We start from the raw sequence: 24,689 nt of genomic DNA, 5'->3' as shown, positions 1-24,689 counted from the left end.
GGGGATGCCTGTTTTAAGAGAGATGGAGAGACGGGAGCAAAAATTAAGAAAAGCGGCAGAAGTATATCCAGGTCCATTGTCCGTTTTGATGGTCTTTGGAGTTCCCATAACGGAGAATGCTGCAAGGCAATGTGCAATACAATGTCGAGCTGCTTCTCCTGTTTGTAAAGAGGCAAAAATATATCCAGAAAAAGTATCTATATTAACATGAACATATTTCAATTTACCAAAGGAAAGAACGTGAGTAACATCCATCTGCCATAAATGGTTGGGAAGGAGGCCACGGGGGTTCACACCATAGTGAGGAACAGGAAGGAGTTGAGGACAAACAGGACAGCATTTAACTATTTGCCTGGCGGTTTCACGGAGTATTTTAAATTGTAATCTGAGGGTATTGCTGTTTTGATGATGTAATTGGTGAGAACGTTCTGCGAGTTGGGTCTGGGAAAGGAAAATATGAGTGGCTGAATCAGCTAATGCATTTCCAGAAGTAAGTGCTCCAGGTAAACTCGAATGAGCACGAATATGGCCAAAAAAGCATTTGTAAATCCTTTGATGTAAAAGAGCTTGTATATCGCGAAATAGTTGCTGAATCACTGAATTAACAGTATAAATAAAAGGAACAGTTTCCAATTGGTTAAGAGCTCTAATAACATAATGACTATCAGAAAAAACATTCAAAGGTTCAGAGGCAAAGTGTTGTAAAACAACAAACACGGCGCATAATTTTACTTTTTGTGCAGAGGAACAGCCTGTAAACCAGGAGGTAACATTATCATTAATAACATAAGCAGCCTTCCCGTTTGACGATCCATCAGTAAAAACGGTGACAGCGTTAGGAATCGGCTGTGAAACAATTACAGAAGGAAACACAAAGTCGTGTTGACTAGCAAAGTGTAGCAGCTTATTAGCGGGAAAATGATTTTCTAATCTGCCGGCAAAATGAGCTAGGGCTGCATTCCAGGAATCACTGAACTGGAATAGCCAGTTCTGTTGTTCCTTTGTAAATGGTAAACAGATAAAATAAGGGTCTCTCCCCAATAATTCTCTGGAATCCCGACGGCCCTTAGCGATAAGATTACTGACTAGATCAAAATAAGGGGTGAGTACTCGAGCAGGGGAAACAGGCAAATGTATCCAATAAAGAGGGGAATCTTGAAAAAGAACAGCTGTAGGGGTGCGTTTAGAAGGAAGTATATACAAGCCCCATTCTTTTGTATAATCACAATGAGAGCTTGTTTGAGCAGCCAATGCTTTTTCTACTATGTTTAAAGCTTGGCGTCCTTCATCAGTCAAAACCCGAGGCGACGTAGGGTCTGAAGGTCCTTTAAGAATATCAAACAGGGGTTTTAATTCTCCAGTAGTGATTTTCAAATAGGGACGAATCCAATTAATATCTCCTAATAATTTTTGAAAATCGTTCAATGTTTTCAAATTATCCTTATGAAGTTCCAATTTTTGAGCTTTAAAAGTCTCCCCTTCCAGTCTAAAGCCTAAATAAGAATAAGGTGGGCTATGTTGAACTTTCTCAGGAGCTATTTGAAGGCCATAGTGCTGCAAATCAGCCTGCAAGCCGGAAAAGGCAGACAACAAAATACTTTCATTAGAATGAGCTAGTAAAATGTCATCCATATAATGAATCATATATAGAGAAGGATATTTTTGACGAGTAGGTTCCAAGGCTTTAGCAACAAACTTTTGACATAAAGTGGGGCTGTTAGCCATGCCTTGAGGGAGTACTTTTCATTGATAACGCTTCATGGGTTGATGAAAGTTATTAGCAGGGACACTAAAAGCAAAACGAGGACAATCTTGTGGTGCCAGTGGTATAGTATAAAAACAATCTTTTAAATCAATGATTAATTTATAAGTCCCTTTTGGAATAGCTATAGGAGAAGGGAGACCAGGCTGCAAAGGTCCCATAATAACCATGGTCTCATTAACCTTTCTAAGATCTTGTAATAATCTCCATTTACCAGATTTCTTTTTAATTACAAAAATAGGAGAGTTCCATGGCGAATTAGAGTGTTCAATATGACCAAGCGCCAATTGTTCCTGCACCAATTGTTCTGCGGCTAATATTTTTTCTTTTGTGAGAGGCCATTGATCGACCCAGACTGGCGCGTCACTTTTCCAGGTAATCGCGTCCGCATGAGCCACAGGAGATACAATGGCCTCCCCTAAAAATATCCTAATCCTGATCGAAGAGGCAAGGTTTTAGTTTGAATAGGTGACAAATTTCCTTCTCCATTTTTTCCTAATCCCTGATTAGGTAATAGCCCCTGATTCAAAAGCATCTGACTAACGGCATCATTTGGGGCGAATATGTAAACTCCCATTTGTTTCATAACATCTCTTCCCCACAGATTAACAGGAATATTAGGTAAAATGTAAGGCTGAATGTGTCCTTCATGACCCTCAGCATCCTTCCACTTAAGCAATTCAGAACTCTGTTCAGGGTTATGAGACTGGCCAATTCCCCATAAGGTGGAGATGGCTACTTGCTTATTCCAATTTTTTTGCCAATCATTTAAAGATATTACAGAAACATCAGCCCCAGTATCCAGTATCCCCACGAATTTGTGCCCATTAATAAGTAGTTCTAATTCTGGGTGAGTTTCTTTTATATTTTGAATCCAATAAGCATCAGATGACCCAAAACATGCACCTTCCCGAGGTTGAGCATTTTTTATTTTCCCCATGGGTATAGTAGGCAGCATGACCAATTGAGCTATGCGCTGTCCAGAAGGGATACTAACAATGTTTTTTGGGGCACAAGCCATAATTTTTATTTCTCCAGTAAAATCTGAATCAATTACTCCAGGGGCGATTTGTAATCCTTTCATAGTCCAACTGCTTCTTCCTAATAGCAAACCCACGGAATTTTGTGGCAACGGCCCATAAACCCCAGTGGGTAGCGCTTGCATTCCCATTTCAGGAGTTAGTACTGTATAGGTGGAGGAACAGAGGTCCAATCCTGCGCTGCCTGAGGTGGCTCTATAGAGATCTTTGACTCTGGGTTGGAAATCGCTCCCTGATGATTTTCCTGAATTGCCCCATAACATTGTTTCGGGGCCTGGGGCTGGCCCCTCACCCAGTTTCCCGACACAGGTGCAAGCACTTTTCCATTGATATCTGTTTTAGATCTACAATCTCTTGCCCAGTGTTGTCCCTTTTTACATCTGGGGCATAAATTAGGGCCTTCAGTTTGTTTATTGGTCATTTCTCCTTTCTTTTGGGGGCATTGTATAGCTCGGTGTCCTATCTGTCCGCAGGAGAAACAACTGCCAGGGGGCCCGTTAACCCTATTCTTAATCTTTCCTTTGTTAGCTTGTTGGTACAATATTTCTTTAACAGTTTTTCCCTGTAGGGCAGCTGCGATGGTTAAACCTTGCATATATGATGGCCCAATATCTGCACAAATCCGGATATAATCAGCTATTGCCCCTTTTTTCTGTAGGGTCTCAAAGCAGCCTGGCAAGCAGAGTTAGCATTTTCATATGCCAGCTGATGGGTTAAAACCATACCTGCTTCTTCATCTCCTATAACTCGCAATACTGAGTCAAGAGACAAGCCACGAAATCCTGATAAGGCTCATCAGGACCCTGCCTTATTTTAGACAAATCTTCAGATTTTTTATTAGATGTAGGAAGAAGCTTCCAAGCTATCAAAGCTGCCTCATTTATTTGGGGATAAGCTTCAGGGGGATAATTCAATTGCTGATTAGTAGCCCTATATGCTCCCTCCCCCATAAGCATTTCAAAACTCACTTGCAGTCCATTCCATCTATTTCTGTCTGCAAAAGTTCCACATTGCTCTCCAAATTCTGATTTCCATAGCAAATAATCTCCCCCAGAGAGGCAGGCCCTAGAGACCTGCTTCCAATCATTAGGAGGTAAATATTGACTATTTAAATTCTCAATGATGGACATAGTAAAAGGAGCAGTTGGTCCATACTGGGCACAGGCTTGTTTTAATTCTTTAATTTGTTTAAATGGCAGGGGTTCATAATACCTTCGTTGTTGAGCGTCTTCAAGGACGGGGAACAGGATGGGAAATCCTTCTAAAGTTTCTCCCTGTTGCCTCGCCTGGCGAATTGCAAGTTGGAAGGGGGACAGTTCGGAGGTGTTTTTTACAGATAATGCCTGTGCGGGAGCCTCAGACCCCTTTTGCATATCAGCAATCGGTGGGTCTAATCCTGCAATAACGGACGGAGGCTGCGATGGTAACTGATTAGAGGGACATAAGGGCTGGGAAAAAAGCTTTAAGTTAAGAGTATCAAGACATTTAGTCATAGTTGTAAGCAATTCTTTAACCTCCGAAAAAGGGGATAATTCCGCTTGTGTTTTAACAGCGGTTTTTTCAGCAGCAAATAACTCCCATGGATCTTCTGCTTGCTCAGCAGGGTCTAATTCAGAATCAGAGTCAGAGGAACTCTGTACAGGGGATTTTTCTGCCGTATCAGAACCATGCTCCGAAGGAGGAGCAGTAGGCAAGGTGGGAGGTTTGCCAATTATATTCTTTAACGCAGTCTCCAATTTTTTGCTTTCATGTTCAGGGTCCAAACAGTCTCTGATAAGAGTCCATAATGAGTAGGCATCTAACGGTACCTTCTCAGCCCCATGTAAAGAATAATACTGCTGAATTTGCTCCCCTACCTTCTTCCAAGTTTCTATATTCACAGTCCCATCCTCAGGAAACCAAGGACAAACTTCTTCTACAAACAACAAAAACTTTTCTAATTTATGTTTAGCAACAGTAACTCCTCTCACCTTTAACATAGTCTTAAGCATAGTTACAAAAAGCTCTCTACTACTACCTTGACCCATAGTTTATACTCTCGACTAAAAACCCTCTCTGCCCTGAAAAAATCCGTACTCACGTTTCTTTTTTTTTTTTTCCTCGGGATCCCCTCTGTACTCACGTTTCGGGCGGCTGCGACCGTGTAGTCCGATCGGGTCCCCGTTCGGGCGCCACCTGCCGGTACCAGCTGGCAATGTGAACAGGTCCCGACCGCAGCAGCACGGAAGCCTGAGGAAAAGAAGCTGAAAGTAAAGGATGGGGTCGAGGGCTGAATGCTCTTTAGGCAAGTCAGCGATTTTATTGAGTAAAGCAGCTACCTTTATACTAGTACAAGCAGAAAACATAGTTCATAAAAAATGCCATCTGGTGTTTGTCACATCAATACAATTCTTTGTCTTAAGTGATTGCAGAAGCTTACATCTTGTTTTTGGCATTCCAAGATAAACTACTAAGTGAAGGTCACTACTATGTTTTTCTCAAGGAAGAACAAAGGAGACCCAGCAAATGTTTTACTACTTTATCATGGGGTGGCAGGACAGGGAACAGCCTCTTTCAAGGCTTTCCCAGGGCCTTTTTGGGCCTTGAGCAGGCCGGCTCCCCGCAACATTTTCCTAAACAAACATTCTCTTCTAGAAATTACAAGTCAATACTCCTCAGAATCATCAATTTTTTTTTTTTGTTGTTGGATATTACATTTCCGTGCTCTTCTTAGCAAACCGACTAAGATGGAAACTCCGTTAGGACAAGAGCCAGAGTAAGTGAAGGCAGAACCAAAATTTTATTATAATGGGATGGCTAACTCAGGGCTCGTATTCTAAAGACAAATTGTGCATATCATCTCTCATCTTCTGTCATTTACTCTCAACTTGCCTGAAACAGAGACCACAGGCCCCAGAATAAAGGTTTTTAAGAGAATGAGAGATTATATATGTGATTGTTGCACACCAGGAAATGGGAAGTGGGCATTCTTTTGTGCCTTGAGACCATCTGATGCTGAAAGAAAAACTGGACAACACAGTTGCAGGAAGTTCTCGTAGACCTCCATCCTTTAGACTAAAGTATATCTTTTGGGTTTGGCCTTTTGGTTGTAACTGACAAGGAATTAAGGTATCTGATGAAAAGACGTACATCAAGGTAAAGGGCAAAGAGTTTCTATATTTTAAGGTGCATGGTTAGACCTCATGGAGGAAGTAATGGGGGATCCAAAACTTGTAGGAAGTGAGAATGACCGTGCAAATATCTTGGGGAAGAGCATTCCAGGCAGAGAGGAATAGTCACTGCACAGGCCCCGAGGACAAGCATGGCTGGAATATATGATGAAAAGCAGAAACGCCAGTGTGGCTGGAGCTGAGTGATCAAGGGGGACACTGGTGGGAAGTGAGGGCGGGGAGGTGATGGTGGGGACCCTGTGAAAGGTTGCTGCCACAAGCCATGACTGACGCCAGGATGCGTGGCCCCCAGACCAGAGGAAATTGATCCAGGACCAGTGATGAGGCTTGATCACTCAGAGCTTTTGTATCATGAAGTTTTATTAAAGTGTAAAAGAGATAGAGAAAGCTTCTGACACAGACATCAGAAGGGGGCAGAAAGAGTGCCCCCTCGCTAGTTTCTAGCAAGAAGTTATATATCTATTTTCCAGTAGTCATGTATGGATGTGATAGCTGGACTATAAAGAAAGCTGAGCACCGAAGAATTGATGCCTTTGAACTGTGTTGTTGGAGAAGACTTTTGAGAGTTCCTTGGACTGCATGGAGATCCAACCAGTCCATCCTAAAGGAGATCAGTCCTGAATGTTCATTGGAAGGACTGATGTTGAAGCTGAAATGCCAATACTTTGGCCATCTGATGTGAAGAACTGACTCATTGGAAAAGGACCCTGATACTGGGAAAGATTGAGGGCAGGAGGAGAAGGGGACGACAGAGGATGAGATGGCTGGCATCACTGACTCAATGGACATGAGTTTGGGTAAGCTCTGGGAGTTGGTGATGGACAGGGAAGCCTGGCGTGCTGCAGTTCATGGGGTCGCAAAGTCAGACACGACTGAGCAACTGAATGGAACTGAAGTACATACCTATGAACAAGCAAGTTGCTAATCAGAGAAAGGAAACCAAAACAAAGCGGCACCAGGCCCCTCACCCACAACATGGTTCTTGAGATCACACTGATGAAGGGTGATTTATCCCCGGGCCGTAAAACAATTGCCAAGAATCTTGAAGACAGGCTGATCTCCAAGCCAATACATAGTTCCTTATGATGGCTTCAGAAAGACACTTCGTGAGAAAAATGCATTGCTGAGCTCAAAGTTCGAGATGGAGTTAAGTTTAGGCAGAACCAGGCATTGCCATGACAATGCAAGATGAGAAGTTTGTTTCCTCCTGCCATTTGGGGACCTCTGGCCTCTCTACTGAGGCCATGAACACTCTCACCTGGAAGGATGGAGTTGCTGCTGATTGAGAAGGGGATGCATTTGGAATAGCAGATCCTGTGGAGGAAATCCAGTCTGTGCTTTTGGACATGTTGAGTTGCATATATGTGGTAGGCAAGTTATGTGCACCTAGTCTGGCTTTAGGCCCATAAATCATCTATGTCAGGAGTTCTGTTTTTATTTAGGAAGATGGTAGGTAGAAGTCCCGATCCAGATAAAAAGGTATAAATGCAAAGTATCTTTAAGAACATCTAAAACAAGGTAAGTGGGCATAAGGCACCAAATGAAACCATACTTTCTGCACCATTTTGCTGGATCTTTTGTATCCATAAATAGTGGTCTGAAGGCTTCAGACCTTTCAACTTGTCATCTGTTCAGTGTTTGGTAGTTTTTAATCCTTTCAAATGTTATTTGGTGTTTATGATTTCCTTTAAAAAAACTGCATAACTATTTAGTGAGATTTTGTTTCTATTCCCTGGAATGTAGTGTTTAATTCTACTATAGTCACTTTTTAAAAAAAAAAAAACAAAACTTTTTTATTTTGTATCGAAGTATAGGCAGTTAATATACAATGCTGTGATAGTTTCAGGTGGACCAGCAAAGGGACTCAGCCATACATATACATGTATCCATTCTCCCCAAACCCCCTCCCATCCAGGCTGCCACATAACATTGAGCAGAGTCCATGTGCTATACAGTAGGTCCTTGTTAGTTATCCATTTTAAATACAGCAGTGTGTACATGACCATCCCAAACTCCTTAACTATCCCTTCCCTCTGTCCTTTGCCCTGGCAACTATAAGTTTGTTCTCTAAGTCTGTGAGTCTGTTTCTTTTCTTTTTTGTTTAACTTTTTATTTTTTATTGGGGTATAGCTGATTATACCATCAGTTCAGTTCAGTTCAGTTCAGTTCAGTCACTCAGTCATGTCCGACACTTTGCGACCCCATGGACCGCAGCACTCCAGGCCTCCCTGTCCATCACCAACTCCCGGAGGTTACTCAAACTTGTGTCCATTGAATCAGTGATGCCATCCAACCATCTCATCCTCTGTCGTCCCCTTCTTTTCCCGCCTTCAATCTTTCCCAGCATCAGTGTCTTTTCAAATGAATCAGCTCTTCACATCAGGTGGCCAAAGTACTGGAATTTCAGCTTCAGCATCAGTCCTTCCAATGAACACCCAGGACTGATCTCCTTTAGGATGGACTGGTTGGATCTCCTTGCAGTCCAAGGAACTCTCAAGAGTCTTCTCCAACACCACAGTTCAAAAGCATCCATTCTTTGGTGCTCAGCTTTCTTTATAGTCCAACTCTCACATCCATACATGACCACTGGAAAAACCATAGCCCTGACTAGACGGACCTTTGTTGGCAAAGTAATGTCTCTGCTTTTTAATATGCTGTCTAGATTGGTCATAGCTTTCCTTCCAAGGAGTAAGTGTCTTTTAATTTCATGGCTGCAGTCACCATCTGCAGTGATTTTGGAGACCCCCAAAATAAAGTCTGTCACTGTTTCCATTGTTTCTCCATCTATTTGCCATGAAGTGATGGGACCAGATGCCATGATCTTAGTTTTCTGAATGTTGAGCTTTAAGCCAGCTTTTTCAGTCTCCTCTTTCACTTTCATCAAGAGGCTCTTTAGTTCTTCTTCACTTTCTGCCGTAAGGGTGGTGTCATCTGCATATCTGAGGTTATTGATATTTCTCCCGGCAATCTTGATTCCAGCTTGTGCTTCATCCAGCCCAGCGTTTCTCATGATGTACTCTGCATGTAAGTTAAATAAGCAGGGTGACAATATACAGTCTTGATGTACTCCTTTCCCGATTTGGAACCATATACCAATTTGGAACCATTATACCATAGGCTGATAATATAGGTGATCATACCATATGGGAAGGTCATAGCCTTGACTATATGGACCTTTGTCAGCAGAATAATGTCTCTGCTTTTCAGCAAACACTGTCTAGGTTTGTTGCCAAGAAACAGGTGTCTTTGATTTCATGGCTGCAGTCACCATCCCCTTCTGTTTGCCATGCAGTAATGGGGCTGGAGAAGGCAATGGCAACCCACTCCAGTACTCTTGCCTGGAAAATCCCATGAACAGAGGAGCCTGGTAGGCTGCAGTCCATGGGGTCGCTAAGAGTTGGACATGACTGAAGTGACTTAGCAGCAGCAACGGGGCTAGATGCCAGGAACTTAGTGTGATATTTAGTTTTAAGTCAACTCTTTCACTCTCCTTTCACCCTTATCAAGGGGCCCTTTAGTTCCTCTTTGCTTTCTACCATTCGAGTGGTATCATCCACATATCTAAGGTTGTTGATGTTTCTCCCGCCTGTCTTGATTCCAGCTTGTAACTCATTCAGCCTGGCATTTCTCATGATATGCTCAGCATATAGGTTAAACAAACAGCGTGACAGCAGACAACCCTGTCGTACATCCTTCTCAATCTTGAACCAGTCAGTTGTCCCATACAGGATTCTAAATGTTGCTTCTTGACCCTCATACAGGTTTCTTGGGAGACAGGTAAGATGGTCTAATATTCCCATCTCTTTAAGAGCTTTCCACAGTTTATTATGATCCACACAGTCAAAGGCTTTGGTGTAGTTGATGAAACAGAGGTAGATGTTTTTCTGGAATTCCCTTGCTTTCTCTATGATCCAGCAAATGTTGGCAATTTGATCTCTGGTTCCTCTGCCTTTTCTAAACCCAGCTTGGACATCTGGAAGTTCTTGGTTCACATAATGCTGAAGCCTAGCATGCAAGATTTTAAGCATGACCTTACTAGCATGGGAGATGAGTGCAATTGTCTGATGGTTAGCACATTCTTTGGTACTACCCTTCTTGGGAATTGGGATGAGGACTGATGCTGAATTTGGTCACCCGATGCAAACAGCTGACTCATTGGAAAAGTCCCTGAGGCTGGGAAAGATTAAGATGAGATGGCTGGATAGCATTGCTGACGCAATGGACATGAACTTGGGCAAACTTTGAGACGCGGTGAGAAACAGAGAGCTTGGCATATTTCAGTCAATGGGTTCGCAAAGAGTCGGACATGAATGGGTGACTGAACACCTGCAACAATAGCTGATTAACAATGTTGTGATAGTTTCAGGTGGACAGCAGAGGGACTCAGCCATCCATATACATGTATCCATTCTCCCCCAAACTCCCCTCCCATCCAGGCTGCTACATAACATTGAGCAGAGTTCCCTGTGCTATACAATAGGTCCTTGTTGGTTATCCATTTAAAATATAGCAGTCACTTCTGTACAATGGTTTCGTAGGTAATAGTTCGACACTGCCATTCTTTAATATCAGGTCTAATATATTCACTTCTTTAGAAGCTGTCCATCAAAAGTTTATTCTCAGAAATCTTTTTTTTGTCTCCTTTCCATGCCTTTTTATTTTCTTTTGGAGTCCTCCTGAAAGAAATTATCAAGTGTTTTGGGGCTAACAGAAGTTTTCCATCTTCTTTCTACACTCTGTTTCATAGCAGGGCTAGTCATGGGCTAGGCATCCTAGAATCATTAGTACATTTTATTATTTAATTGCCATAGTATTTCCCTAACGAAGGAAAAAGCTTATACTTTGACAAGAGTATTGTCATTTCAATATATCCCCATTTTCCTTTTAGAATCTGAATCCTGGGTATTTTCACATCTGGGAGATAGAGTTCACTGACAGTGGATTTTTATCTTTGTTTCTTTGCAGATGTCCGCACACAAGCCATGTACCAGATGATGGATCAAGGCTTTGTAGGACTTATATTTTCCTGCTTCATAGAAGATAAAAATACAAAGGTATTGTGTGTGCGTGTCTCTCTGTGGATGTGGGCATGTAGGCATGTGCAGGTATAAACACACACACAGAATAGAGAAAGATCTTTGGGAATTTGCATAGTGTGTCCTGGAAAGGTTTCAATGAGCAGGGCCATTGAGTCAGGACCTGAAGTGAGGGAGCAAGTCTTGAGGATTTCTTGGGGGAAGAGCATTCCAGGCAGGGGAAAGAGCCAGTGAAAAGACCCTGCGGTGAGCATGGCATGTTTGGGGGGACATCGAGGAAGTCAGTGTGGCTGCAACACGACCCTCTGTCCCAGCTTGCCTCCATTAGTCCCAGTTTCACCCCACTGCCCCCAATCTCCTATTCAGGCCACACCTTTACTTCTTGGAAGTATCTTGGTTTGGATGATAACTCGTGTGCTCATCCACCAATGACGTCTGGGGTGGGGGGTGCTGGTGGGGACACAGGGAAGGAGAGGGTGCAGAATCCATGACTTCCATGAAACCAGTTAAGGAGAAACTGCAGTAACTGGGGAAGAGATAATGGATATTTGACTACAGCAGTAGGAGTGGAGTCAATTAGAAGTGGCCAGATTCTGTATATTTTTTGATAGCTAATAATAGTAACAAGTGCCACCATTTATCATGTATGGCACTTAGTCATTATGTGTTTGACATAAATATGCTCAGACCCTGACAACAGCCTCTGAGGGTTACTATTATCCATATTTTCTGGATAAGTAAACTGAAGCTCAGAGTAGTTAAGTAGCTCAATCAATGGCTAGTCTTGCCATTCTCAGGGAAGATCCCCTGGAGAAAGACATGACAACCCATTCTGGTATTCTTGCCTGGAGAATCCTATGGACAGAGGAGTCTGGCGGGCTATAGTCCATAGGGTTGCAAAAAGTCAGACACGACTGAAGCAACTTAGCATGCACGCCATTCTCTATTTAGAGTGCCTCTGTTTGAGTTTTATGTTCTGATCAAGAGCTTTTACTATGTGTCACTGCAAATGAAAAGAAAATTTCACACTGCAAGTGTGAATTTTGCCAGCTCACCAAGTGTGTTCTGTTGTTTAGTACATTAGTTATAGTCTCAGGATCTATGTTCATAGTGAATAGTCTTCTTATATCACTCTTCTGAAAACACTGAAGTTCAGTATCTTGAACTTCATAGTTCATTGAAATGCTTCTGGCTTTGTCATTATAAATTTATTTATTGTCATTATAGATAGTTACAGAATCAGTTTGTCAGTTTCCAACAAAGGAGTCTGAATGGTCTCCGTCTCAGTTTCTTGGGTCTCGCATTTGTGACCATTTCTCTGCTGTCATATGAGCAGATGTTTCATTGTAACCATTTCATGTTGACTGAGTATTTTATCCTTCTTACAGAAACTGATTTATGCATATTCCATCTTTAGAAATCTCGTCTAACCTTCCAGTTCCAGAGGGGCATTTGAGTTTTAGGTTACAGTCTACTAAGTTGCTGTACTTTTTTCAATACTAATCCTCCGTGTGACTTTTATTTCTTTTTTTCTTTCTTTCTTTTTTTTTTTTTTTTTAAGACTGGACGGGTACTCTATACTTGCTTTCAATCCATACAGGCCCAAAAGAGCTCAGAGTAAGTATGACAGAGATATATGTATGTATTGGTGGGTTAATCTCCAGTCCAGGGAATTGATTGTTTTGTTTCATTTTATTAATATTTTTCTCATAAGTAAGATGTGGAAAATTCTGTAGTCTACTTATACTTACTAACATCTCTGTGAGGAGTTAGCATCTCTTTAGTATCTTGGATACTGGGGATATACAAAGCTAGGCTAACATAAGTAGTCTGGACATTGCAATTACATCATTACAGCCCTGTCCCAGATTTCCTTTCTAGTATTATTCTAAACTGAGTTGCACTGTTAACATTTCCTTTCTCTGATGAATTGTGAAACAAAGACTGAGTATGCAGTCTTACAGATTTGTATAAGCTCTTGTGTATCCTGTACCATAAACTTGATTTTAGATGTACAGCATCTCATTGAAATGTTTACCTAGCTTACTTCCCTCATTGAAATTTTGTTCAAGCTAAATTAGCAAATACAGTATCTACTGCATGCCATACACCATGGCAGGCACCAAGTAGGCAGAGATGAAAGCAACATTCAATATCTCATTGGGAGACAGAAGCGAAGAATGCTTCAGATTTTTTTCTTACAGTATTGCTCAATTTCTAATAATATCGTTGTTTGAAAGAGCAAAGACCTGAGGAAAAGAACAGATGTCTCTCAGTATAGTACTGATTAAATAAATTATGATATATCTAAATAATAGAATAATATTTGGCTATTAAAAATAGGAGGAAGCTCAGGAGTGATACATATACATCTCCAAGATACATTGTCAAATAGTAAAAGGCAAGGTACAAGAATAGTATGTATAGAATGCTATACCATTCATGAATATCTGGACAAAAACACATCAGTCACTGCAGCAGAGAGGAAGTGGGAAGACTTCATTGTATTTTTACATGGGTTTGGAATGTTGAGTCATACACAAGGGTTATAGTTTTCATCACAGTAATAGATGTATGTGAATAAAAATACAGAATGGTACACATTTTATGATCAATAGTCTTACTCCTCAGGAGGAATGACTTCTTTCTCCAAATCTTGTTTTTAGTTCTTCTAATATTTCCGTTGATATCTCTAAATAACATACTTTTGATATTCTTTCTTGATTTACTAATTTTAGATGTTAACTCTTCTTCTCACAAAGGAGGATTTAGCCCACTGATACCACCCCATCTCCGTTCTGCCCAGTGTAGTTATATTCCTCCTTTCTGTTCTTCTGTTGTTACTTTTCTAACCTTAAGTAGTTTGCTGCTTTAATTATCCTATCAACAGCTGATAACAGACAATATCTTTTGACTCCCTACTGTTACTGACAGATTTACCATAAACCTTGATACTTTCACAGTTGCAAAAATCTGGGCTCTGTGTTTGTGATCATAATTGTGTTTTCTGTGCTTTGTTCTCTTGTTGATTCTAAGACTAGGAAGCAAAATGTTTATATTGTTATGTTTCTGTAAATATTATTCCATGTACAACCAAGCACTGTAAAGTAGTATGCTGTGATTCTATTTCCTTTCTTGTATAGCTTTTTGCTTTTTCATGGTGTTCTGAATGGCTTTTTATCTTATTTCTGTGCCTTTATCACCTCCCTGAGCTCCAAATTCTTAAGCGTACTATGGAGATCTTTGGAATCTTTGCTTTTTCCTAGGATCACTCCCTAAAGCCTTCCCTTTTCCTTTGCTAATCAGGTCTCAGCTAATGTCCTGGGACTTTTCTTCATTATCCTCCTGAGTTAGTTCTGTTGTTGTCTGGATTTCATGTCATTCTTCTGGTTCACTCTGTCATTTTGCTGTTAAAGACTCTTTAGTAACTTCCTAAGAAAAGTGTGCATTTGAGCTAAACCTGAGTCTGTGCTTGCCTGAAAATATTTTTATTCTTCATTAATAACCCTAATGGTTAAAGAATTCCAAATTGAACATTAGCATTGAAAAAGTGACTAGAGAGAGCTACGTCAGTAAAAATGGCAGAGTAGGAAACTTTAAAAGACCTCCATAAAAGCAGTGAATAGTCAGGTAAAAACTGTCAGAATCAACTTTATTGAAACTCTAGAAACTAATCAATATTTTATAGCAAGCAGGCAAATACTAAATCCAGAAAGAAACACCAGAATCTCCATATATAAGGAAATCCCTCTCAAGTCATTAGATGGCCACTAAGCTAACAGGAAAGAGACCTCACTGGCCATACATAGCAAAGAATCCAGACTATAAAAAATTAGTTATGGAAAGTCACTAAATGCACAAACAAAATCAGATAAAACAAGCAGCAATGACAAACCCCAGTTTTCAACAACAAAAAGGCATTCAGAGAAACAAATTATGGGCTGTAAGCAGGAAAAGCATTCATGGAGTAAGCCAAGCCATTGGGCTTACTAGACAAAGACTGTCCATCAGCTATTTAAAATATTCTCAAATAGCTAAAGCATACAATATACAAAGAACCAAAGAAAGTCATGTGAATGATAGAGACTATCTAATAGAAAATATCCATAAAGAGAGAAGTTATAAAAAGGAATCAAATAAGAATTCTTAGACTGAGAAATACAATAAAGGAAGTGAAAAGTTCACTAGATGGGTTCAATAGCAGGTTTGAGAAGACAAAAGAAAGAATCACCAAACTTGAAGACAAGTGAATTGACATTACCCAGTCTAAGGAAAGAAAAAAAGAATGAAGAAAAACGAAGAGCTTAAGACCTGCTGGGTATCTTAAAGCATGATCAGTGAACTCATAATAGGAGTCTGAGTAGAGGATGGAAAGGGGCAGAAAATGTATCCAAAGAAATCATGGTCAAAAACATCTCAAATTTTTGAAAGGTATGAACCTAATTGTACATCCAAGAATTTCAACTCCAAGACAACTACATAAAGCAACAGTTATAAATCTAAGTTGATAGTCACATGTTGTAGAAAGATGTGATAACAACAATACAAAAGCATTGGAATGGAGTTACGTAGGAACATTGTGAATATGACTAAGTATTATTGTTGTGCTGGGTCATGTCTGACTCTTTGCAGCCCCGTGGACTGTAGCCCACCAGGCTCCTCTGTCCGTGGAACTTTCCAGGCAAGAAGAATACCATGTCCTCCTCCAGGGGATCTTCCCAACCCAGGGATCGAACCTTTGTCTCCTGTACTGGCAGGCAAATTCTTTACCATGGAACCACCTGGGATGCCCCAAATAATACATACTTATCACAAAAAAATTTCATAAAATACAGAAAGAAGAAAAGTACCCATAATACTAGCACTCAGAAACAAACATGGTGTATAACCCAGGAATTGAACCTGCATCTCCCACATTGGCAGGTGGATTCTTTACCATTGAGCCACTAGGGACGTCCTTAATTTGAGCTAAATTCTTATAAATTAAGATATTAATTGTAGGGCTTCCCTGGTGGCTCAGCTGGTAGAGAATCTGCCTGCAATGTGGGGGACCTGGGTTTGATCCCTGGGTTGGGAGGATCCCCTGGAGAAAGGAAAGGCTACCCACTCCAGTATTCTGACCTGGACTGTATAACTCAGTCAAAAATAATAAATAAATAAAATTTTAAAAAATACATTAATTGCAGTTTCCTGAGAAACTATTAAGAAAATAGAGATACATAGTAGAGAGAGGGAGAAAGGAAGGGAGGAAGGAAAGAAAACAGTGTACTAGAAAATGTCTTTATTATATAAAAGGCAGTAGTGGACAAATTGAGGAACACAAAATGATAGAGGCATAATAATTATAAACATATATGCACCTAACAAAAGAACCCCAAAATGTACCACACACAAATTAACAGAATTGAAGAGAGAAACACACTAGTGGGAGACTTCACCCCACTTTCAATAAAGGATAGAACAACTAGAAAAAAATAATGAAATAAATCTGAATAATGCTATAAACAAGCTACACCTAACAGACACACAAAATTCCTTACCAAACAACAGCTGAATTCACACCCTCTCCAAGGGCACATGAAACACTCTCAAGGATAAACCACAGGTTAGCTCACAAAACAAGCCTCAGTAAAGTTTTGAAGATTGGAATCATACAGAATATCTTCTACAAAAATGAAATGGAATCTGAAATCAGTTACAGAGAAAAATCTGGAAAATTCACGGATATGTGGAGATGAAAAAACATGCTCTTAAACAGCCAGTGTTGATCACAAGATAAATTAGAAAATATTTTGAAACTAACAACATGACAACACAATGTAGCAACATTACAGGATGCAGCAGAAGCAGTGCTCACAGAGGAATTTATCGCTATACATGCCAACTTTAAAAAAAATACCTCGAATCAGTAATCTAACTTTACATATTAAGGAAGTAGAAAAAGAAGTGCAAACTAAATTCTAAGCAGTTAACAAAGGAAGGAAATTAATAAAGACAAACAAAATAGGGAATAGAGAAATAACAGAATGAAAGAAAGCAAAAGTTAGTTCTTTGTAAAGAGCAACAAAATTGACTTATCTTTATCTATCTGCATACGTGACTGATAAAGATGAGAGAAGAGACAAGAACCTAAAATCTGAAATCAAAGCAGGGACATTACTACCAACTTTACAGAAATAGACTTCCCTGGTGGCTCAGATGGTCTGCCTACAATGTGGGAGACCTGGGTTCAATCCCTGGGTCAGGAAGATCTCCTGGAGGAGGAAATGGCAACCCACTCTGGTATTCTTGCCTGGAAAATTCCATGGATGGAGGAGCCTGATAGGCTACAGTCCATGGGGTCGCAAAGAGTTGGACACGACTGAGCGACTTCACTTTTCACTTTACAGAAATAAAAAAATGGTTATAAGGTAGAACTGAACAACTTGTTAGGTAACCTAAATGAAGTAGACAAATTCCTAGAAAAAAAAATTGCCAAAACTGGCTCAAACAGAAATGGAAAACTTGAACAGACTTATAAAAATTAAATAGATTGACTCAGTATTCAGAAACATCTCAACAAAGACAATTCCAAGACCAGCAGAGGACTTCACTGGTTAATTCTGCCACCCAGTTAAAGAAGGATTAACACTAATCCTTCTCAAACTCTTTCCAGAGGCCAAAGATGCTATTGGATTCAGTGTGGTAGTATTTTGTTGAGGATTTTTGCATCTGTATTCATAATAACATTTTATAATTTTTTTGTGATATCTTTGTCTAACTAGTTCTTATGTTGAACATCACTTGTATGCCAGGGTAAATCCCACTTGATCATGGCATATAATCTTTTTAATATGCAAAAATCCTCAACAAAAGATTACCATACTGAATTCAACAGCACATAAGAAAATCAGTTGATTAATACTCCACGTTAATAGAATGAAGAAGAAAAAAAAACACACATGATGCACAAAAAGCATTTGACAAATTTAAAAATCATAATAAAAACACTCAAAAAACTAGGGATCTAGGGAACATGTCTCAATATTTATGGGCTTTTATGAATCCCATAGCTAACATTTTACTCAGTGTTGAAAGACTGAAAGGTTTCTCCCATAATATCAGGAACAAGACAGGGTTGCCCACTTTTATCACTTTTACTCAACATTTTACTGGTAGTTCTAGCCAAAACAATTAGGCAAAAACAGAAAGGGCATCCAAATTGGAAAGTAAAAAGTAAAGCTATTTGCTGGTGATGTGATCCTATGTATAGAAAATGTTAAACACCCCAGAGCTACTAGAGTTGATAAACAAATTCAGCAAAAGGTGCAGTGTTCAAAATCAGTTGTATTTCTATACACCAGCAATGAACCATCAAAAAAAGAACACTTTAAAAATCCATTTATGATGGCACCCAAAATAATAAAATACCTTGGAAAAAATTTAAGCAAGAATGGAAAGAGTTGTAAAGTTAAAACTAGGATACATTGCTGAAAGGAAGAATACCTAAATAAGTTAAAAGACATCACTTGTTCATGAATCAGAAGACACAATATTGTGAAGATGACAGTACTTACCAAAGATTCAGTAAAATCCCTATAAAATTCCAATGGCCCTTTTTCCAGATATGGAAAAGATGATCCTCAAACTCATGGAATTCCAAAGTGTCCTGAAGAGTCAAAATATCAAAAAAGAAGAATCAAATTTGAGGAGTCATACTTCCAGATTTCAGAACTTACTACAAAGCTTCACTAACCAAAGTTTGTGGATCTGGCAAAAGTAGAGACATAGACACTAATGAAATAAATAAAGATGCTTATCTACGGCCAATTGGTTTTCATGAAAGGTGCTGATGTCATTCAATGAGGAAAGAAGAGTTTGTTCAATAAGTGGTGCTGGAACAACTGGTTATCCACATACACCAGGTATAAAAATTAAATCAATGACGTAAACAGAAGAGCTAAAACTATAAAATGCTTAGAAGAAAACATAGGGGTAAATTTTCATGAAAGAAAATTTCTATAAAGAAAGCTGAGCACCAAAGAATGGATGCTGTTGAACTGTGGTGTTGGAGAAGACTCTTGAGAGTCCCTTGGACTGCAAGGAGATCCAACCAGTCCATCCTAAAGGAGATCAGTCCTGAGTGTTCATTGGAAGGACTGATGTTGAAGCTGAAACTCCAATACTTTGGCCAAGCCTGATGTGAAGAGCTGACTCATTTGAAAAGACCCTGATGCTGGGAAAGATTGAAGGCAGGAGGAGAAGGGAATGACAGAGGATGAGATGGTTGGATGGCATCACTGACTTGATGGACATGGGTTTGGGTGGACTCTGGGAGTTGGTGATGGACAGGGAGGCCTGGCATGCTGAGGTTCATGGGGTTGCAAAGAGTTGGACACGACTGAGCAACTGAACTGAACTGAACTGAACTGAATTCACAGGCACATGGAAAGATGCTCAACATCATTATTTATTTGGAAAATGCAAAGCAAAACTATAACAAGATCCCACAATAATCCACTGAGTTGACCATAATATTAACAATGGAGAATAACAAATGTTGACAGAGATGTGGAGAAATTGCAACCTTCAGGCATTGCTGGGGAATGTAAAATGTTGAGGCTGCTGTGAAAAAGTATCAGGGGGAGGTTCTCCAAAGAGTTAAACACAGAATTCTCATATGACCTAGCAACTCTATTCCTAGGTATATACCAAAAAGAATTAAAAACAGGTACTCAAACACTTGGACATGAATATTCATAGCAGCACTGTTCACAATAGCCAAAAGGTGGAAACAATCCAAATGTCCATCAACTGATGAATGGATAAACAAAATTTAATATTGATATATGCATTCAGTGGACTATTACTCATTGCAAAAATATGAATGAGGTACTGAAACATACTACAATGTGGAAGGATTTTGAAAACATTAATGCTAAGTGAAGGAAGCCAAACAAAACAGGTCACATACTGTAAGATTTCATTTATATGAAGTATCCAGAATAGAGACAAAGACTGGTGTTTGGCATGGGTTGGTCAGAGGGAAGGATGGGGAGCAGTTGCTTTAATTGATATGGGATTTTATTTTGGGGAAATGTAAATTTTTTAGAACTACACAGAAGTTGTGGTCTTACAACACTGTAAATGTACTAAATTATATTGAATTGTTGCCTTTAAAATGGTTAATTTTATGTTATGTAAATTTCACCTCAATTTTTAAAAATGGGCAAAGGACTCAAATTGCCACTTCTCCAAGGATATATAGTGACCACAGAAACAGCTGCCCAACATCATTAGTCTTTAAGACCTGTAATGAGATACTAGGATTACCATGGGCTTCCCTTGTGGCTCAGATGGTAAAGAATCCACCTGCAATGCGGGAGACCTGGGTTCAATCCCTGGGTCGAGAAGATCCCCTGGAGAAGGGAAAGGCTACCCACTCCAGTATTCTGGTCTGGAGAATTCCATGGATGTATAGACCATGGGGTCTCAAAGAGTCAGACATGACTGAGTGACTTTCACTTCACTTCACTTTAGGATGGCTATAATTTTTTTGAAGGAAAATAATGTGTGGCTGAGGATGTGGAGAAAAGGAACCTTGACTCATTGTAAGTGGGAATCTAGAATGATTCAGATGCTGTGGAAAAGTTTGGTGATTTCCTCAAAAATGTGTATACTGAATTACCATATGACCTAGCAATTCCAGTCCTAAGTGTATACAAGAGACAACAGAAAACAGGTATTGAAAAAAAAATGTACATGCCAATGTATGACAAAAACCACTACAATATTGTAAAGTAATTAGCCTCCAACTAATAAAAATAAATGAAAAAAACATAAAAAAAGAATTTTAAATGGGAAAAAAAATGTACTTGAATGTTCATGGCAGCACTGTCCATAAATAGACAAAAAGTGAAAAAAACCCAGATGTCCATCATCTGATAAGTGGATAAACAAAAAGTAGTATAAACATACACTGGACTTTTCTATCATAAACAGAAATGAGGTACTGATAAATGCTGTGACCCTGAATACATGTTAAGTGAAAGAAGCTGGGTGCAAAAGACCACGTGGTAGGAAATGTCCAGAACAGGCAGATCTGTAGTGACAAAAATTAGAGGAAAGAGGTAAACTGGGAATATATTATTTTGCTAGGGCTTCTGTAAAAAATAGCACCAACTGAGTGGCTTAAACAACAGAAATTTATCAATGTTTTTCTCAAAGTTCTGGAGGCTGGAAGTGCCAAGATCAAGGTGCTGGCAGACCAGGTTTCTTTTGAGGTCTCTTCTTGGCTTCATAGCTCAGTTGATAGAGAATCCACCTGCAATGCAGGAGACCCCAGTTTGATTCCTGGGTCAGGAAGATCCCATGGAGGAGGGATAGGCTGCCCACTCCAGCATTCTTGGGCTTCCCTGGTGGCTCAGATGGTAAAGAATCTGCCTGCATTGTGGGAGACCTGGGTTTGATCCCTGGGTTGGGAAGATCCCCTGGAAAAGGGAAAGGCTACCCACTCCAGTATTCTGGCCTGGAGAATCCCATGGACTGTATAGTCCATGGGGTTGCAAAGAGTCGGACACAACTGAGCGACTTTCACTTTCTTTCACTTTCACTTTCACTTTCCTGGCTTGCAGATGGTTGCCTTCTCATTATGTCCTCACATAGCCTTTTCCCCATACATGTGCATGCCTGTTACTTTGCATGTCCAAATTTCTTCCTCTTATAAGGGCACCAGTCAGACTGGACTTGGACCCAACCTTAACTGTCATTTTATTTTAATTACCTCTTCAAAGGCCCTTTCTCCAAATGCAGTCACCTTCTGAGGTACTGGGGCTTAAGGTTTCAACATTTGAATTTGTGTGGAGAGGGGGCACAATTCAGACCATAACAGGGAGTGACTGCTTAACAGGTGTGGGGTTTCATTTTGGTGTAAAGAAACTATTATAGAATTAGGTTAATGGTAATGGTTGCACAATATCATGAATGTACAAGTCCCTGAATCACACACTTTAAAATGGTTATAATGGAGAATTTTATGTTCTCTGAATTTTACCTCCAAAAAACAGAGCTGGAGAGACCTGTAGATTTAAAGGTCTATCAATCATAATAGTCCTAGAAGTAGAGTTTGGTGCTGAAAATCCCCCTCTGCCCACTTCTGTTTAACTTTGTGCCTGAAGTCTTAGTGCAATAAAGCAAGAAGTAAAAGGTATATGGATTGGAAAAGATAAATCAACCCCCATTTGCATAAAACATGGTTGTCTGCATAAAAAATCCCAAGGAATTTATAAAGAAATTCATAGAACTAATAAGTGATTTAAATGATAGCAACAGGATGTGGTGTCAACACACAAAGGGAATATTTCTATATGCTAGCAATGGAAAATCAGAAACAAATTTTTAACACAGTACTACAAAAAATGAAACAGGTGTAAAATTTATCAAAATCTATCAAATCTACATGCTGAAGACCACAGAATGCTGATGAAAGATATAAAAAGAAAACCTGGTTAAATGAAAAGACATACCATGTTTATGGAATAGAAGACTCAGCAGTTTAATAGTCAAGATTTCAGTTCTCAAAATAATCTATAGATTTAGAGCAATAGTCAAAAATTCAGCAAGAGCATTTTGTAGATACAAACTGATTCTAAAATTTATATGGAAAGGCAAAGGGAAGTTAAAAACCTTCATTTTGAAAAGGAAGAATAAAGTTGGCAGAATCACACTACACAGTTTTAGGACTTATTATGAAATGATAATAAGACAGTGTAGTATTGGTTAAGGGATAAATACCTAGATTAGTGGAACAGAGTTGTGTTCAGAAATAGACCCCCACAAAGATTTTTGACAAAGCTGAAGAGCTATTTAGTAGAGAAAGGATAGCCTCGTCAACATGTGTTAGGACAGTTCAACTACCATATACAAAATAAACGTCAATCTAAATCTCATACCAAACAAAAATTTAAAGAGATCATAGGTCCAAACAAAACAGTATGGAAGTTTTAGGGGAAAAGATAGAAAATCTATAGAGTACTGAGCTTGCCAACAATGTCTTATTCTTGGAACTGAAAGCATTTTCCATGAACTCATTTGTAAGAGAAAAGCAAAGTCACAGATGTAGAAAACAAACTTTTGGTTACCAGGGGGAAAAGAGAGGGAAGCAGATAAATTGGGAGATTGGGATTGACATATACGTACTACTATATATGATAACTAATAAGGATCTACTATACAAAAACTAAGATCATGGCATCTGGTCCCATCACTTCATGGCAAATAGATGGGGAAACAATGGAAACAGTGAGAGACTTTATTTTCTTGGGCTCCAAAATCACTGCAGATGGTGACTGCAGCCATGAAATTAAAAGACGCTTGCTCCTTGGAAGAAAAGCTATGACCAACCTAGACAGCATATTAAAAAGCAGAGACATTACTTTGCCAACAAATGTCTGTCTGGTCAAAGCTATGGTTTTTCCAGTAGTCATGTATGAATGTGAGAGTTGGACCACAAAGAAAGCTGAGCACCGAAGAATTGATGCTTTTGAACTGTGGTGTTGGAGAAGACTCTTATGAGTCCCTTGGACTGTAAGGAGATCCAACCAGTCCATCCTAAAGGAGATCAGTCCTGGGTGTTCATTGGAAGGACTGATGCTGAAGCTGAAACTCCAATACTTTGGCCACCTGATGTGAAGAACTGACTCATCTGAAAAGACCCTGATGCTGGGAAAGATTGAAGGCAGGAGGAAAGGGGGTGACAAAGGAGAAGATAGTTGGATGGCATCACCCAACTGGATGGACATGAGTTTGAGCAAGCTCTGGGAGTTGATGATGAACAGGGAAGCCTGGCGTGCTGCTGTCCATGGGGTCGCAAAGAGTTGGACACAAGTGAGCAACTGAACTGAAAAACTGAAATTGAATACAGCACAGGGAACTCTTCTCAATACTTTGTAATGACCTATATGGGAAATGAATCTTAAAAAGAGTGGATATATGTATAACTGATTCACTTTGCTGTATACCTGAAACCAACACAACATTGTAAATCAACTACAATAAAATTGTTAAAAAACATTTTCCATAAAAGAAATGTGTGAACACTTCATCAAAATTAAAAACTACAGAATGAAAGAAACTAAAGATAATGAAAACAGTAGCTACAGTAGGAAAATATTTCAAATCATTTATCTGACAACAGATTTGTATCTAGAATATACAAAGAACTCCCAAAACTCAACAATAAAAAAGGAAACAACCCAATAAAAAATGGGCAGAAGATATGAGCAGATACTTCACCAAGAAGTATGTAAGAATGGCAAGTAAGCACATAAAAAGATTAACTGAACATCACTGTTAAGGAAAAGATACTGAGCTCCTTAAGTACTGGGGAAGTGAAAATTGAAACTGCAATGAGATACCCCTACATACCCATTAGAGTCACTAAAATAAAACTTACCAACAGTGCCAAATGCTGGCAGGGATGCACACTAAAACTCTCATGATGCTGGTGGAAATGCACAATGGTATTGTCACTTTAGAAAACTCTTTGACAGTTTTGTATAAAGTTGAATGTATGCTTAATGTGTGACCCAGGAGTCCTACTTCATAGAGAACTGAACACAATTTCACACAAACCCTGTTTGCATATGTAGATGTATGTATGTGTGTATATTTCTTAATTTATTCATAATTGCCACAAAGTGGA

General features: G+C 39.5%; 1 protein-coding gene across 1 annotated transcript in view; it reads left to right on the top strand.

Moving 5' to 3' along the window:
- Positions 1 to 24,689, top strand: part of BRCC3 (BRCA1/BRCA2-containing complex subunit 3) — a 68,805-nt gene that overhangs the window by 15,371 nt on the left and 28,745 nt on the right. Inside the window, 2 exon segments of the mRNA XM_020889552.2 lie at positions 10,938 to 11,026; positions 12,570 to 12,625. Coding sequence (XP_020745211.2) covers positions 10,938 to 11,026; positions 12,570 to 12,625 — 145 coding nt within the window.

The sequence above is a fragment of the Odocoileus virginianus genome, unplaced genomic scaffold, assembly GCF_023699985.2.
Source record: "Odocoileus virginianus isolate 20LAN1187 ecotype Illinois unplaced genomic scaffold, Ovbor_1.2 Unplaced_Scaffold_16, whole genome shotgun sequence".
NCBI lineage: Eukaryota > Metazoa > Chordata > Mammalia > Artiodactyla > Cervidae > Odocoileus > Odocoileus virginianus.
The sequence above is the reverse complement of the archived record's forward strand: the minus strand, read 5'-3'. Positions and strand labels throughout refer to the sequence as shown.